Source organism: Piliocolobus tephrosceles, chromosome 19 (assembly GCF_002776525.5).
Source record: "Piliocolobus tephrosceles isolate RC106 chromosome 19, ASM277652v3, whole genome shotgun sequence".
NCBI classification, from domain to species: Eukaryota; Metazoa; Chordata; class Mammalia; order Primates; family Cercopithecidae; genus Piliocolobus; species Piliocolobus tephrosceles.
The window spans coordinates 64,964,489-64,981,419 of record NC_045452.1 but is presented as its reverse complement, the minus strand read 5'-3'; the positions used below and the strand labels follow the sequence as shown (position 1 = coordinate 64,981,419).

Here is a 16,931-nt window from a genome sequence, read left to right as displayed (position 1 = left end):
CTTTCCTTACTCCTTATACAAAAATTAATTCAAGATGGATTAGAGACTTAAATGTTAGACCTAATACCATAAAAACCCTAGAAGAAAACCTAGGTAATACCATTCAGGACATAGGCATGGGCAAGAACTTCATGTCTAAAACACCAAAAGCAATGGCAACAAAACCCAAAATTGACAAAAGGGATCTAATGAAACTAAAGAGCTTGTGCACAGCAAAAGAAACTACCATCAGAGTGAACAGACAACCTACAGAATGGGAGAAAATTTTTGCAATCTACTCATCAGACAAAGGGCTAATATCCAGAACCTACAAAGAACTCAATCAAATTTATAAGAAAAAAAACAACCCCATCAAAAATTGGGCAAAGGATATGAACAGACGCTTCTCAAAAGAAGACATTCATACAGCCAACAGACACATGAAAAAATGCTCATCACCACTGGCCATCAGAGAAATGCAAATCAAAACCACAATGAGATACCATCTCACACCAGTTCGAATGGCAATCATTAAAAAAAATCAGGAAACAACAGGTGCTGGAGAGGATGTGGAGAAATAGGAACACTTTTACACTGTTGGTGGGACTGAAAACTAGTTCAACCGTTGTGGAAAACAGTGTGACGATTCCTCAAGGATCTAGAACTAGAAATACCATTTGAAAAGGCCATCACATTACTGGGGATATACCCAAAGGATTATAAGTCATGCTGCTATAAAGACACATGCACACATAAGTTTATTGCAGCACTATTCACAATAGGAAAGACTTGGAATCAACCCAAATGTCCATCAGTGACAGAGTGGATTAAGAAAATGTGGAAGAGCAAGATGGCCGAAGCTAGATGGCCATCTTGTCTCCTTTATGTCTCCCAGTTAGGAGGGTAGAGCAAGATGGCCGAATAGGAACAGCTTAAATCTCCAGCTCCCAGCATGAGCGATACAGAAGATAGGTGATTTCTGCATTTTCAACTGAGGTACTGGGTTCATCTCACTAGGGAGTACTGGACAATCGGTGCTGGTCAGCTGCTGCAGCCTGACCAGTGAGAGCTGAAGCAGGGCAAGGTGTCACCTCATCTGGGAAGTGCAAGGGGGAAGGGAATCCCTTTTCCTAGCCAGGGGAACTGAGACACACAACACCTGGAAAATCGGGTAACTCCCACCCCAATACTGCTCTTTACCAAGGGTCTTAGCAAACGGGCACACCAGAAGATTATATCCCACACCTGGCTGGGAGGGTCCCATGCCCACGGAGCCTCCTTCATTGCTAGCACAGCAGACTGCGATCTAACAGCAAGGCAGCAGCGAGGCTGGGGGAGGGGCATCCGCCATTGCTGAGGCTTAAGTAGGTAAACAAAGCCGCTGGGAAGCTTGAACTGGGTGGAGCTTACAGCAGCTCAAGGAGGCCTGCCTGTCTCTGTAGGCTCCACCTCTGGGGACAGGGCACAGCTAAACAACAACAACAACAACAACAAAAAAGTAGAAACCTCTGCAGACGCAAACGACTCTGTCTGACAGCTTTGAAGAGAGCAGTGGATCTCCCAACATGGAGGTTGAGATCTGAGAACGGACAGACTGCCTGCTCAAGTGGGTCCCTGACCCCTGAGTAGCCTAACTGGGAGACATCCCCCACTAGGGGCAGACCAACACCCCACACCTCACACGGTGGAGTACACTCCTGAGAGGAAGCTTCCAAAGCAAGAATCAGACAGGTACACTCACTGTTCAGCAATATTCTATCTTCTGCAGCCTCTGCTGCTGACACCCAGGCAAACAGGGTCTGGAGTGGACCTCAAGCAATCTCCAACTGACCTACAGCTGAGGGTCCTGACTGTTAGGAGGAAAACTAACAAACAGGAAGGACACCCACACCAAAACCCCATCAGTACATCACCATCATCAAAGACTAGAGGCAGATAAAACCACAAAGATGAGGAAAAAGCAGGACATGAAAGCTGGAAATTCAAAAAATAAGAGCACATCTCCCCCTGCAAAGGAACACAGCTCATTGCCAGCAATGGATCAAAGCTGGACGGAGAATGACTTTGACAAGATGAGGGAAGAAGGCTTCAGTCCATCAAACTTCTCAGAGCTAAAGGAAGAATTACATACCCAGTGCAAAGAAACTAAAAATCTTGAAAAAAGAGTGGAAGAATTGATAACTAGAATAATTAATGCAGAGAAGGCCATAAACGAACTGACAGAGATGAAAACCATGACACGAGAAATACGTGACAGATGCACAAGCTTCAGTAACCGACTCGATCACCTGGAAGAAAGAGTATCAGTGATTGAAGATCAAATGAATGAAATGAAGTGAGAAGAGAAATCTAAAGAAAAAAAGAAGAAAAAGAAATGAACAAAGCCTGCAAGAAGTATGGGATTATGTAAAAAGACCAAATCTATGTCTGATTGGGGTGCCTGAAAGTGAGGGGGAAAATGAAACCAAGTTGGAAAACACTCTTCAGGATATCATCCAGGAGAACTTCCCCAACCTAGTAGGGTAGGCCAACATTCAAATTCAGGAAATAGAGAGAACACCACAAAGATACTCCTCGAGAAGAGCAACTCCAAGACAGGTAATTGCCAGATTCACCAAAGTTGAAATGAAGGAAAAAATTGTAAGGGCAGCCAGAGAGAAAGGTCGGGTTACCCACAAAGGGAAGCCCATCAGACTGACAGCAGATCTCTCAGCAGAAACTCTACAAGCCAGAAGAGAGTGGGAGCCAATATTCAACATTCTTAAAGAAAAGAATTTTCAACCCAGAATTTCATATCCAGCCAAACTAAGTTTCATCAGTGAAGGAGAAATAAAATCCTTTACAGATAAGCAAATGCTTAGAGATTTTGTCACCACCAGGCCTGCCTTACAAGAGACCCTGAAGGAAGCCCTAAACATGGAAAGGAACAACCGGTACCAGCCATTGCAAAAACATGCCAAAATGTAAAGACCATCAAGGCGAGGAAGAAACTGCATCAACTAATGAGCAAAATAACCAGTTAATATCACAATGGCAGGATCAAGTTCACACATAACAATATTAACCTTAAATGTAAATGGACTAAATGCTCCAATTAAAAGACACAGACTGGCAAACTGGATAAAGAGTCAGGATCCATCAGTTTGCTGTATTCAGGAGACCCATCTCACACGTAGAGACATACATAGGCTCAAAATAAAGGGATGGAGGAAGATCTACCAAGCAAATGGAGAACAAAAAGAAACAGGAGTTGCAAAACTAGTCTCTGATAAAACAGACTTTAAACCATCAAAGATCAAAAGAGACAAAGAAGGCCATTACATACTGGTAAAGGGATCAATTCAACAGGAAGAGCTAACTATCCTAAATATATATGCACCCAATACAGGAGCACCCAGATTCATAAAGCAAGTCCTTAGAGACTTACAAAGAGACTTAGACTCCCATACAATAATAATGGGAGATTTCAACACCCCACTGTCAACATTAGACAGATCAATGAGACAGAAAGTTAACAAGGATATCCAGGAATTGAACTCATCTCTGCAGCAAGCAGACCTAATAGACATCTACAGAACTCTCCACCCCAAATCAACAGAATATACATTCTTCTCAGCACCACATCGCACTTATTCCAAAATTGACCACATAATTGGAAGTAAAGCACTCCTCAGCAAATGTACAAGAACAGAAATTATGACAAACTGTCTCTCAGACCACAGTGCAATCAAACTAGGACTCAGGACTAAGAAACTCAATCAAAACCGCTCAACTACATGGAAACTGAATAGCCTGTTCCTGAATGACTACTGGGTACATAACGAAATGAAGACAGAAATAAAGATGTTCTTTGAAACCAATGAGAACAAAGATACAACATACCAGAATCTCTGGGACACGTTTAAAGCAGTGTGTAGAGGGAAATTTATAGCACTAAATGCCCACAAGAGAAAGCAGGAAAGATCTAAAATTGACACTGTAACATCACAATTAAAAGAACTAGAGAGGCAAGATCAAACACATTCAAAAGCTAGCAGAAGGCAAGAAATAACTAAGATCAGAGCAGAACTGAAGGAGATAGAGACATAAAAAACCCTCCAAAAAATCAATGAATCCAGGAGTTGGTTTTTTGAAAAGATCAACAAAATTGATCTACTGCTAGTAAGACTAATAAAGAAGAAAAGAGAGAAGAATCAAATAGACACAATAAAAAATGACAAAGGGGATATGACTACCAACCCTACAGAAATACAAACTACCATCAGAGAATACTATAAAGACCTCTATGCAAATAAATTAGAAAATCTAGAAGAAATGGATAATTTCCTGGACACTTAGACTCTCCCAAGACTAAACCAGGAAAACCTGAATGCCTGAATAGACCAATAGCAGGCTCTGAAATTGAGGCAATAATTAATAGCCTACCAACCAAAAAAAGTCCAGGACCAGATGGATTCACAGCTGAATTCTACCACAGGTACAAGGAGGAGTTGGTACCATTCCTTCTGAAACTATTCCAATCAATAGAAAAACAGGGAGTCTGCCCTAACTCATTTTATGAGGCCAACATCATCCTGATACCAAAGCCTGGCAGAGACACAACAAAAAAAAGAGAATTTTAGACCAATATTCCTGATGAACATCAATGCAAAAATCCTCAATAAAATACTGGCAAACCGGATCCAGCAGCACATCAAAAAGCTTATCCACCATGATCAAGTGGGCTTCATCCCTGGGATGCAAGGCTGGTTCAACATAGGCAAATCAACAAACGTAATTCAGCATATACACAGAACCAAAGACAAAAACCACATGATTATCTCAATAGATGCAGAAAAGGCCTTTGAAAAAATTCAACAGCCCTTCATGCTAAAAATGCTCAATAAATTCGGTATCGATGGAACATATCTCAAAATAAAAAGAGCTATTTATGACAAACCTACAGCCAATATCATACTGAATGGGCAAAAACTGGAAGCATTCTCTTTGAAAACTGGCACAAGACAGGGATGCCCTCTCTCACCACTCCTATTCAACATTGTGTTGGAAGTTCTGGCTAGGGCAATCAGACAAGAGAAAGAAATCAAGGGTATTCAGTTAGAAAAAGAAGAAGTCAAATTGTCCCTGTTTGCAGATGACATAATTGTATATTTAGAAAACCCCATTGTCTCAGCCCAAAATCTCCTCAAGCTGATAAGCAACTTCAGCAAAGTCTCAGGATACAAAATTAACGTGCAAAAATTAACAGACAAACAGAGAGCCAAATCATGAATGAACTTCCATTCACAATTGCTTCAAAGAGAATAAAATACCGAGGAATCCAACTTACAAGGGATGTAAACGACCTCTTCAAGGAGAACTACAAACCACTGTTCAGTGAAATCAAAGAGGACACAAACAAATGGAAGAACATACCATGCTCATGGATAGGAAGAATCAATATCGTGAAAATGGCCATACTGCCCAAGGTTATTTATAGATTCAATGCCATCCCCATCAAGCTACCAATGAGTTTCTTCACAGAATTGGAAAAAAACGCTTTAAAGTTCATATGGAACCAAAAAAGAGCCCGCATTGCCAAGACAATCATAAGTCAAAAGAACAAAGCTGGAGGCATCACGCTACCTGACTTCAAACTCTACTACAAGGCTACAGTAACCAAAACAGCATGGTACTGGTACCAAAACAGAGATATAGACCAATGGAACAGAACAGAGTCCTCAGAAATAATACCACACATCTACAGCCATCTGATCTTTGACAAACCTGAGAGAAACAAGAAATGGGGAAAGGATTCCCTATTTAATAAATGGTGCTGGGAAAATTGGCTAGCCATAAGTAGAAAGCTGAAACTGGATCCTTTCCTTACTCCTTATACGAAAATTAATTCAAGATGGATTAGAGACTTCAATGTTAGACCTAATACCATAAAAACCCTAGAAGAAAACCTAGGTAGTACCATTCATGACATAGGCATGGGCAAGGACTTCATGTCTAAAACACCAAAAGCAATGGCAACAAAAGCCAAAATTGACAAATGGGATCTAATGAAACTAAAGAGCTTGTGCACAGCAAAAGAAACTACCATCAGAGTGAACAGGCAACCTACAGAATGGGAGAAAATTTTTGTAATCTACTCATCTGACAAAGGGCTAATATCCAGAACCTACAAAGAACTCAAATAAATTTACAAGAAAAAAACAAACAACCCCATTAAAAAGTGGGCAAAGGATATGAATAGACCAGTTCAAATGGCAATCATTAAAAAGTCAGGAAACAACAGGTGCTGGAGAGGATGTAGAGAAATAGGAACACTTTTACACTGTTGGTGGGATTGTAAACTAGTTCAACCATTATGGAAAACAGTATGGCGATTCCTCAAGGATCTAGAACTAGAAGTACCATATGACCCAGCCATCCCATTACTGGGTATATACCCAAAGGATTATAAATCATGCTGCTATAAAGACACATGCACACGTATGTTTATTGTGGCAGTATTCACAATAGCAAAGACTTGGAATCAACCCAAATGTCCATCAGTGACAGACTGGATTAAGAAAATGTGGCACATATACACCATGGAATACTATGCAGCCATAAAAAAGGATGAGTTTGTGTCCTTTGTAGGGACATGGATGCAGCTGGAAACCATCATTCTCAGCAAACTATTGCAAGAACAGAAAACCAAACACCACATGTTCTCACTCATAGGTGGGAACTGAACAATGAGATCACTTGGACTTGGGAAGGGGAACATCACACACCGGGCCCTATCACGGGGAGTGGGGAGGGGGGAGGGATTGCATTGGGAATTATACCTGATGTAAATTACGAGTTGATGGGTGCTGACGAGTTGATGGGTGCAGCACACCAACATGGCACAAATATACATATGTAACAAGCCTGCACATTATGCACATGTACCCTAGAACTTAAAGTATAATAATAATAATAATAATAATAATAATAATAATAATAATAATAATAGAAGAAGAAATGAAAAGAAAAAAGGAAACAGAAAAAAAAGGAAATGTGGCACATGTACACCATGGAATACTATGCAGCCATAAAAAAGGATGAGTTTGTGTTCTTTGTAGGGACATGGATGCAGCTGGAAAGCATCATTCTCAGCAAACTATCGCAAGAACAGAAAACCAAATACTGCACGTTGTCACTCATAGGTGGGAATTGAACAATGAGATCACTTGGACACAAGAAGTGGAATATCACACACCGGGTCTTATTGTGGTGTAGGGGGGAGGCGGGAGGGATAACATTAGGAGATATACCTAATATAAATGACGAGTTAATAGGTGCAGCACACCAGCACACCAACATGGCATATGTATACATATGTAACAAACCTGCACTTTGTGCACATGTACCCTAAACTTAAAGTATAAAAATAAAAAAATAAAAAATAAACAGAACAAAGCTGGAGGCATCATGCTAAAAATTAAATAAATAAATAGTTAAAAAATTATTGTTGCGAGGTTTAAGCAAGTTTTAAAATGTTAATTGTAAAGAAAATTCTGTATATAAACATATTGGCTAAAATTAAAGAAGCGTCATCTCGTTTTTCTGTGAACTGGACATTAAAGTAAAAGCATAACAGGTTTTTCTTAAAGCATGAACCTACTCTTTAGCAAAAATTATAAAAGGTTAAAAAGTGTCTACAAAATCTTACCTTATAGTCAAACATTAAAAATTAGATAAATATGTCTACAAGGTTTTATTCAAATTAGATTTAACATTAATAACACACTAATATAAAATTTAGATTATCTGGTATAAAAATCAAAAGAGAAACATTGTTAAATGTAAAATGATATTTAGCTTTCTTTGGTTTAAAAACTAGTAAAAATAGGTGCTAAAGGAAATTTCTCAGTAAAAAGGCACTAAGGACTATCAAGTCCACTGCCAAGGTCCCCACATTTGAAACAAAAGGTCAATTTCTTAAAAATTATATACTTGATTTGTCTTCCACTTTCCTTTCTCTCAAAAACTAAAAGTCCTTTAGCATATGTACCACCCCTAGAATTTCCGGTAAACCAGCACCAGCTTGAAGATCATGTTCTCATTAAAGGGTGGAAATAAGAAAAACTCAAGCCAGCCTGGGAAGGACCCTACCTTGTCCTGCTAACCACCAAGACTGCTGTTTGTACAGGAAAAAAAAAAAAAAAAAAAAAAAAAAGGATGGACTCATCACACCTAAGTCAAGAAAGTGCCATCCCCTCCAGAGTCATGCGCCATAGTCCCAGGGGAAAACCCTACCAAACTAAAGCTAAGAAAAATTTAATTCTTCTCATCTATTCTATTACTCTTTCTTCTTTCTTCATTCTATTGCTGACCATCTGGTTATTAACATAACCAAATCAATTTCGCCTCAAACTATTGCATTTAATGCTTTCCTTGTTACACCCTGTAAGGACTTGCCAAGTCATAGATAGGTTTCTACTTCAGAAAAGTACTTCTGTCCCTCCTGACTCTCCTCAGACTGGGCATTAGTAAACTAGGACCTTTTCACTTTTTTTTATTCAAGTGGCCTAAATGACACAAGACCAGTATTTATATTTATTTCCACACTGTCCTAATTTATGACAGATGTATTTATTTTCTGCCATATAGTTTCTTTTCTAATTAAGAGAAGAAGTTTACAAAAGCTCTCCTGAGCCAGTGTGTCAAACTTTCTATGATGAACTAAATGTGCTAGTACCAGAAATTCCAGGAAAAACAAGAAATTTGTTTTTGCAATTAGCCGAGCATGTAGCCCAGTCTCTCAATGTCGCTTCATGTTATGTATGTGGAGGAACTGTAGTAGGAGATGGATGGCCATGGGAAGCCAGAGAATTAGTACCTACAGACCCACTTCCTGATGAATTCCTGGCTCAAAAGAATCACCCTGATAATTTCTGGGTCCTAAAAGCCTCAATTATTGGACAATATTGTATAGCTGGAGAAGGAAAATAATTCACTAACCCAGTAGGATGACTCAGTTGTCTGAGACAGAAGTTGTATAATGGTACCACGAAAACAGTCACTTGCTGGAGTTCAAATCACACAGAGAGAAATCCATTTAGTAAATTCCCAAAGTTGCAAACTGTGTGGACCCACTCGGAGTCCCACTGGTACTGGACAGTCCCCACTGGATTATACTGGATATGTGGACATAGAACTTATGCCAAATTACCTGACCAGTGGGCAGGTAGTTGTGTTATTGGCACTATTAAACCATCTTTCTTCCTATTGCCCATAAAAACAGGCAAATTCCTGAGCTTCCCTGTCTGTGCTTCCTGCGAAAAGAGAAGCATAGCTATAGGCAATGGATAAAATGATAAACGGCACCCTGAGAGAATCATACAATATTATAGGCCTGCTACTTAGGCACAAGACGGCTCGTGGGGATACCAGACCCCCATTTACATGATCAACCGAATCATACGGTTACAAGCTGTCTTAAAAATAATCACTAATAAAACCAGCAGAGTTTTGTCTATTCTGGTCTGGCAAGAAACTCAGATGAGAAACGCTATCTATCAAAATAGATTAGCTCTCAACTACTTGGTAGCAGCTGAAGGAGACGTCTGTAAGAAATTTAACCTTACTAATTGCTGCCTACACATAGATAATCAAGGGCAAGTAGTTGAAGACATAGTTAGAGATATGACAAAACTGGCACATGTGACTGTGCAAGTGTGGCATGGATTTCATCCTGGGGCCATGCTGGGAAAATGGTTCCCAGCGCTAGGAGGATTTAAAACTCTTATAATAAGAGTTATAATAGTAACAGGAACTTGCTTACTCCCTTGTTTGCTACCTGTACTTCTTCAAATGATAAAAAGCCTCATCGCTACCTTAGTTCACCAAAATGCTTCAGCACAAGTGTACTGTGTGAATCACTATCGATGTGTCTTGCTAGAAGACATGGGTAGTAAAAATGAAAGTGAGAACTCCCACTATTGAGTGAGCATCTCAAAGTGGGGGAATAAGGGAGGAGACCACCCCTCATATTGTCTTATGCCCAATTTCTGCCTCCAAAGAAAGAAAAAGTAAAAACTAAAAGGCAGAAATGAAATCTACAAGCAGACAGCCTGGTGCCACACCCTGGGCCTGGTAGTTAAAGATGGACCCCTGACCTAATCGGTTATGTTATCTATAGATTACAGACATTGTATAGAAATGCGTTGTGAAAATCCCTATCCTGTTTTGTTCTGATCTAATTACCGGTGCATGCAGCCCCAAGTCACGTACCCCCTGCTTGCTCAATTGATCACTACCCTCTCACACGCACCTCCTTATAGTTGTGAGCCCTTAAAAGGGACAGGAATTGCTCACTTGGGGAGCTCGGCTCTTGAGACAGGAGTCTTGCTGATGCCCCCAGCCGAATAAACCCTTTCTTTCTTTAACTTGGTGCCTGAGGAGTTTTGTCTGCAGCTTGTCCTGCTACAGAACAACAACAAAAATTTCCAAGTAAGACGATTGAGAGTGGTAGAGCTGCTGCTCATAACAGTAAACAGGATGATAAAAGTAGGCTTCATTGAGAAAATGGCATTTGAGCAAAAGCTTGGAGTTGAGAAAGTTGGCCATTGGCACTTCAAGGGGAAGAAATTTCTAGGCAGAGGGAACATCCAGTGCAAAGGTTCTAAGGAGGATACTACCCGGTGTGTTCAAGGAACAGCAAAGAAGGCTGTCAGGATATAGCTAAGTGTACAAGTACAGTAGTCAAGGCGTTGAGATTGGGAGGTATCAGGCAGTGGAGATACTAGCTAGGTCATGTGGAGTTTGTAAGCTATTGTGAAGACTTTGGCTTTTATTTGAAGTGTGAAGGCAAGACATTTGAGATTGTTGAGCAGAGGTGTGACATAACCCACTTTTAAAAGGGTCACTCTGGACACTGTACTGACAGCAAATTATAGGACACAAAGCTAAACGCAAGAGAACACTTAAGAGGCTATTTTAATAATTCAAGGAGAGACAATAAAACTTAGTGAGTTTGTAGTAATACAGGTGGTGAAGAATTCTGGATATTTTCAGAAGGTAGGAACAAAGAGATTTCATGATTGGATGATGACTGAGAAGAAAAAGACTCGTCTATGATGAACCCAGGTTTCTTGGCTTAAACAACTGGTAGGATATTTCTTTCCATGTTTCAACTAGAATGTATTTTAAAAATACTTTTGTAAAAGTTATTTATATATAAATAATTTCAATCCATCTATGTTATATACATTACAAAAGTTTTTTCAGTTTAATTTTGTTCATTCTGTTTGTGACACACAGTTTTAATTTTGTATATTTATAGGCAACCATAATATTTTCCTTTCAGTTTTCTGTCTTGGCTTTCATTATTGTACAAATATAAACATTTGCCTAGATTTTCTTCCATTTTTTTTTTTGGTTCACCAGTATACATTTATTACTTTACTATATCTAAAATTAATCTTGATATAATGCATATCAAAGTCTTTTTCACTTGCCATTTATTCCAGCATCATTTTCTGTAATGCTATTCTTATCTACAAAATTCTATTTTGAAATTTTCCATTTATTCCATTATATTCTTCCTCAAGTATCAAATATCTTTATTGTTGTTTTGGAATATTACTGTTTCATAAAGCTGTAAACATTACGTTCATTATTCAGACCATTTGGCTCATCTTATTATTTGTAATTCCAAACTGATTAGGAAGAACCATGCAATATCTACCTTAGATTTTGACTGGAGTCATGTGAATCTTGTAGGTGCATTTAACAAGAGTTGCTATTGATACAACATTGAATCTTCTACTCCCTTGATAATTTTTTGCATATTTGCAGAGTTCTCTTCATCATCAAAGTTTTAAAGTAAAATTTTTAAGAATGGGCCTAAATGTTTGTTCTTTTAGTTTCCAGTTTTCGGTTCATCCTTTCCATTTGAGATCTGTGTCTTCTTTTCCTCAGTTGAAGGGGAATTTTTTTCATTACATCTGCAGTTAGTTCTTCTGTTGTGTCTCCTCTTCAGCAACATTAGGTATCCAAAATATTGCATTTCAGTTATTTCAACCTGAGACCTTATTTTCTCTATTTTTGTATCTCCTTATTCCATAAGTTATCAATAAATATATTTTCTACATTATTGGTCAAATCTATTATTTACTATTTTGATGCCGATAGCAAATAACTTTTTTTTTTTTTTTAACTCAGTCAACCTTCTTTTAACTGCAATCAGTTGTCCCATCATCTCACTCTTCATCAGTTCTTATATGGATTTTTGTTTTCTTAAATATCATTGAGAGCACTGAGCAATGCTTTATGGAACTTTTCTGTTTCCTGTTATAAATCTTTTAAAAAGTCAACCTTATTTCTAAATCTTGATTGTTATGCTTTTTCTTCTTGCATTGCCATGCTGTATTAGGCCTCATTTTGTTGCTGTTTTGTTGTTTTTCTCCTGTTCACTTCTGCTTAAATGATGAAAGTGGCAGCTGACCTGGCATTTGCCCATGTACACAGAGGGTGGATTATCCTTGGTTCTTTTTACTGTCCACATGAATGGAACTAAATTTCTCTTTCTCATCTTGAGCTTACATGTTGTTTTATATGCAAATATTTTAGCTAAATTTCTGATGTCTGGCCAAGATTACAATGTGCGCTGCCTCTGGACTGATAAGGAAATTATCTTGTATTTATGATACCATAGGGAGAAAACTTTATCCCTGGATAATATAAATTCTTTACATTTAAATCCCAGGAAGAAAGCATGCACTATAACTTCTAGACATCTCTATTTATACTCCAACTTTACATTTAGAAGGTTTTAATAAGGCAACTAGGGGACAACAACCCCTGTTACAATGATGCAAAACTCCTGGCCCCTTTACAGCTTAGCCTTAGTGGACTACAAATATAATTTCCATTCTTATGTGTAGTGGAGGCTTTGTATCTTCAAAATAATAGTCAGGGCTTGGGGAGCTAGGGAATGGATAGCATTAGGAGAAATACCTAATGTAGATGACAGGTTGATGGGTGCAGCAAACCACCATCGTATGTGTATACTTATGTAACAAACCTGCACGTTCTGCATGTGTATCCCATAACTTAAATTATAATTAAAAAATAGAATAAATTGAAACAACATTGAATAAATGAATACATAAACTAACCTAAAGAAAATAAGCAAAAATGTCAGCATATTAGGTCAATGGTTTAATTATAGATTATAATAATTGTGTATTATATAAGTATAGTTACAGATTACAGATAATAGATTTTATATATACATATATGTATGGTGTTTTTTTTTGTTGTTGTTGTTTGTTTTGAGACCATGTCCTGCTCTGTTGCTCAGGCTAGAGTGCAGTGGCACAGTTATGTCTCACTGCAGCCTTGACCTCCAGGCTCAAGTGATTTTCCCACCTCAGCTTCCTTAGCAGCTGGGACTACAGAAAACACACACCATCATGCATAGCTAATTTTTTAAATCTTTTGTAGAGATGGGATTTTGCCTTGTTGCCCAGGTTGGTCTCAAATTCCTGGCTTCAAGTGATCCTCCCAACTTGGCCTCTGAAAATGCTGGGATTACAGGTATGAGCCACCATGCTTGGCCAATTTACATACTTATAATTTAGATTTTATATTTATAATATAATTAGTATATTAACTCTAGAAAAATCCAGCAAAATAGGCCTACTCCACAACTGCCACAACTGTATATGCTGTTCTAATGACCAGATAATGGAGTCCCCAAATACAGTAGCCCTTTACCATTAAAAGTATGAGATGTTTTGGAAAAGATAGAGTGATGAGAAGCAATAATAACAATGATAATAATAGATACTGAGATTAGTTGAAGATTGAAAATCTTACAGCTCTGGTCCTTCAAGGCATGATCCCTCCCCACTATGTACTTTCATAGGGAATGATGTTGCTAATGTTCCTGCCGAAAATGTTCAGATATTTTGGTGTTTTTGTAAGTATTTCAATCAAAGGCACAGAAAAATACAATTACTCTTAGATTTTTGCCATTTTAGCAACATCTGATTTACTGACTTTTCAGTAACTAAATAATATCACACCAAAAGTTATAAAATGACTTCCCACCTCTCTTCTATTGATACAGGCCTCATCTAAATGTATATTATCATCATTTATTATTTTTATTTTTACTCTCCACAGGTTCTTGTGTACTATGTTCAACATTGACAAGAAGATAACTGGGAAATAAATATATATAAATACAGGGACATAAAGAGAAATAAAGAGGAAGCACCCCACAGTCAACTAAAAAAGAGAGATTTCCAACAATCTACACACCCATTTCTATAGGCGCTCAGCTGATGCTTACTGTTTGGACAACTCATACATGCAGATTGACAGATGACCAACTTATAAAAGAGATTTTTAATAGTTCTTAATGATTTCACAGGGTGTTGTCAATGGAAATATGGATTCTTCTACAGCAAACATGTACATCTATACCATGTGGAACAAGGACAGTGGGAAAACCTCTGTGAGGACGTAGAACTGAGAAGAGCATATTAAATGTGATAAGAAAAACACTTCTAGAGCATACCGCCTTCAAGAAAATGGTGCCCAGTCAGGATTGTGTTACATTTTAATAGGAATGGAGATATTTGTGACGTACTGACAAACCAAGACATGTGACTATAAAACGGCAACGTAAAGTGTCAGCTTCTCCTCGCGCTGTTATAGTAAACATCTGAGAACCTCACTCCTGTCAGTGTATTCTTGGGGTTGAATCTCAAGTGATCCATAGGATCTTAGATACAGTAGATGAAAGTGGGCTTTTCTGTCTTCCTAAGTAAACAGCAATGAAGTTGAGAGAAAGAAGATATTGCTGGAAGTCATGATAAAGTCTATCTTCTGTCACCATATGTTTTCTTAGAGAGTTTTAGACAATGACCCTCATCTAAAAAATTGTGGAAAAGGACTCTCACCACTCTGTTAATATGTACGTATATGAAAGAAATTACTGGTAAACTTCTAAGGCAGGCATAGATGTTACTTGTTTTTTTATCTTTATTGTATCTATGAAATGATTGTGTGTGTTTTTTCTTTAATTAGACAATGAGATTCCCAAATAAATTTTATTAAAGCCAAAAAAAACTTTTAAACCTTTCTGAGATTCTAATATTTATGTAAAATATAGTCTGAAATACACAATAAACAGATATTTGAATACATGAATTCTTAAACCATTACTTAGCAAACCAATATTTTCAAGTTTAAAAGATAACATGTTGAAATCAAAATTTAATTTTCTTACCTTTCTGGATATGTAAGTGATTTTAACATGAGACTCTGGATCTTGTATGTGCATGTGGAACACTGTAGATTTGAGCTCTGGAAATATGTCAAACCAATGCTTGAAATATTTGCAAAGTCATTGTAAAATTGAGCAAGAATCTTGACTTCTTGAAGTTTACAAAGTGGTTTGTTCTTTCTAGGGAGAAAATTTGATACACTTAGCATATAATAATTTGAAACATAATTCAATTCTAAAATCAATATAATCCTAATAAGGGAGGCCACAGAGAACAATAATATAGGGAGAAGGTCAAACAAAATATTATTGGGTATTTATTAAAATAATTAAAACAGTAATTTATAACAGAACAAAATAATAAATGCAAAATAATAATAAATGCATTCCTTTATAGAACTATTTTGAAAATGCTTCTTTTGGGAAAAAGTGATATGTCTTTCTGAGTAGATGTCTAGATTGCACATTTGACTAGAATTAGAGAAGTCATCCTATATGTGTTTTTTAGACCCCTTACAATTATCGTAGTTCCTTAAATAGACTAGATGCTTAAAGTATAACTTAAAAATATTTTATCAAATATTTTTGATCTAGAACAATAACTTACAAAGGCCTGAGATGCAAAACAGAAATATAGTGTTTAATAAGTACAATTTTCTGTGCATTTACAATATAATTAAGCTTTACAAACTTAATCTCATTTAACTACCTGAAAGACTCTTTTATTAGGTACTATGAGTATTACCATTTTACAGATAAGAAAACTGAACATCAGAGCATATAAAAGTCTTTTCCAAAGCCACACAGCTAATAACGCTCCTCACTACTCTGCTCAATTTCTCATCTCTATGTGCCAGAAATGTGGGTCCCTGGAGTCATTTATCTCAATATGGGCTTTCATAACCCCAAGAGGAACTCCAGCTACTCTATTGCACTTTTTCTCACTAGACAAAACTGATGTCAAAGGGGAGAAAAAGAAGGGGAAGGAGCAAGGAGAGGTGTAGGAGGAGGAGATGAAGGAAGAGGAAGAAAAGTAGAAGGTGGAGGTGGAGGAGAAGAAGGAGGAGAAAGGGAAGGGACTAAAGAAGAGGAAAGAAGTGAAGGAAAGAAAAGTTTTTTTAAAAAAATCAGTTTAAGGAAGTTTCTCTTTTGAGTCAACAACGATTTGGTTAATCAAAGGTGACAATCACACAGAGAGCAGCTGAAGAGCAACCAGTGGGGCACCCAGCACTCCCTGCCATCTCATATTTTTTCCTGCTTTCTTTTTGATTCCTTGAAGCAGCTAGACACCAAAAAAAGGACATGATCATTCCACTCAAAGTCCATCTCTGCTACCTCCTGGCAGGGTTACCACTTTCTATTTCACAGACTACAATGTCATTAGATATATCACTAATGTCTTTCCATGAACGTATCTAAATTTTTCAGAGATAATTCAAATTCAACATATCCAGACAGGAATGTGTTATCTTCCCATACAAACTCATACCCACACCAGTGGTTTCAATTACCAACAGTTTGCTCATGACTACAAAATCTCTACATTCAGCTAAGGCCTGTATGCTAAGTTTTAGTTACATGTATCCACTGTCATTCACCAAGTCCATTTGGATATCATAAGGATGCCTGAAGTTCACTAGGTTCAAATCTAAATGACTTATCTTCTCCAACACTTTCTCCAACAACAACA

The 16,931-nt window shown here is 37.6% G+C and overlaps 1 protein-coding gene across 6 annotated transcripts in view; it reads right to left on the bottom strand.

The window, feature by feature from the left end:
- LIPI (lipase I) overlaps positions 1-16,931 on the bottom strand; it is a 117,823-nt gene that overhangs the window by 42,831 nt on the left and 58,061 nt on the right. For 5 of the 6 annotated variants that reach the window (XM_023227510.2, XM_023227511.2, XM_023227512.2 and 2 more), the window contains one exon: positions 15,245-15,421. The exons of the other annotated variant lie outside the window; for it this stretch is intronic. In XM_023227510.2, the coding sequence (XP_023083278.1) occupies positions 15,245-15,421 (177 nt within the window). The remainder of the gene's footprint in view (positions 1-15,244; positions 15,422-16,931) is intronic. 6 annotated transcript variants of the gene reach the window in all.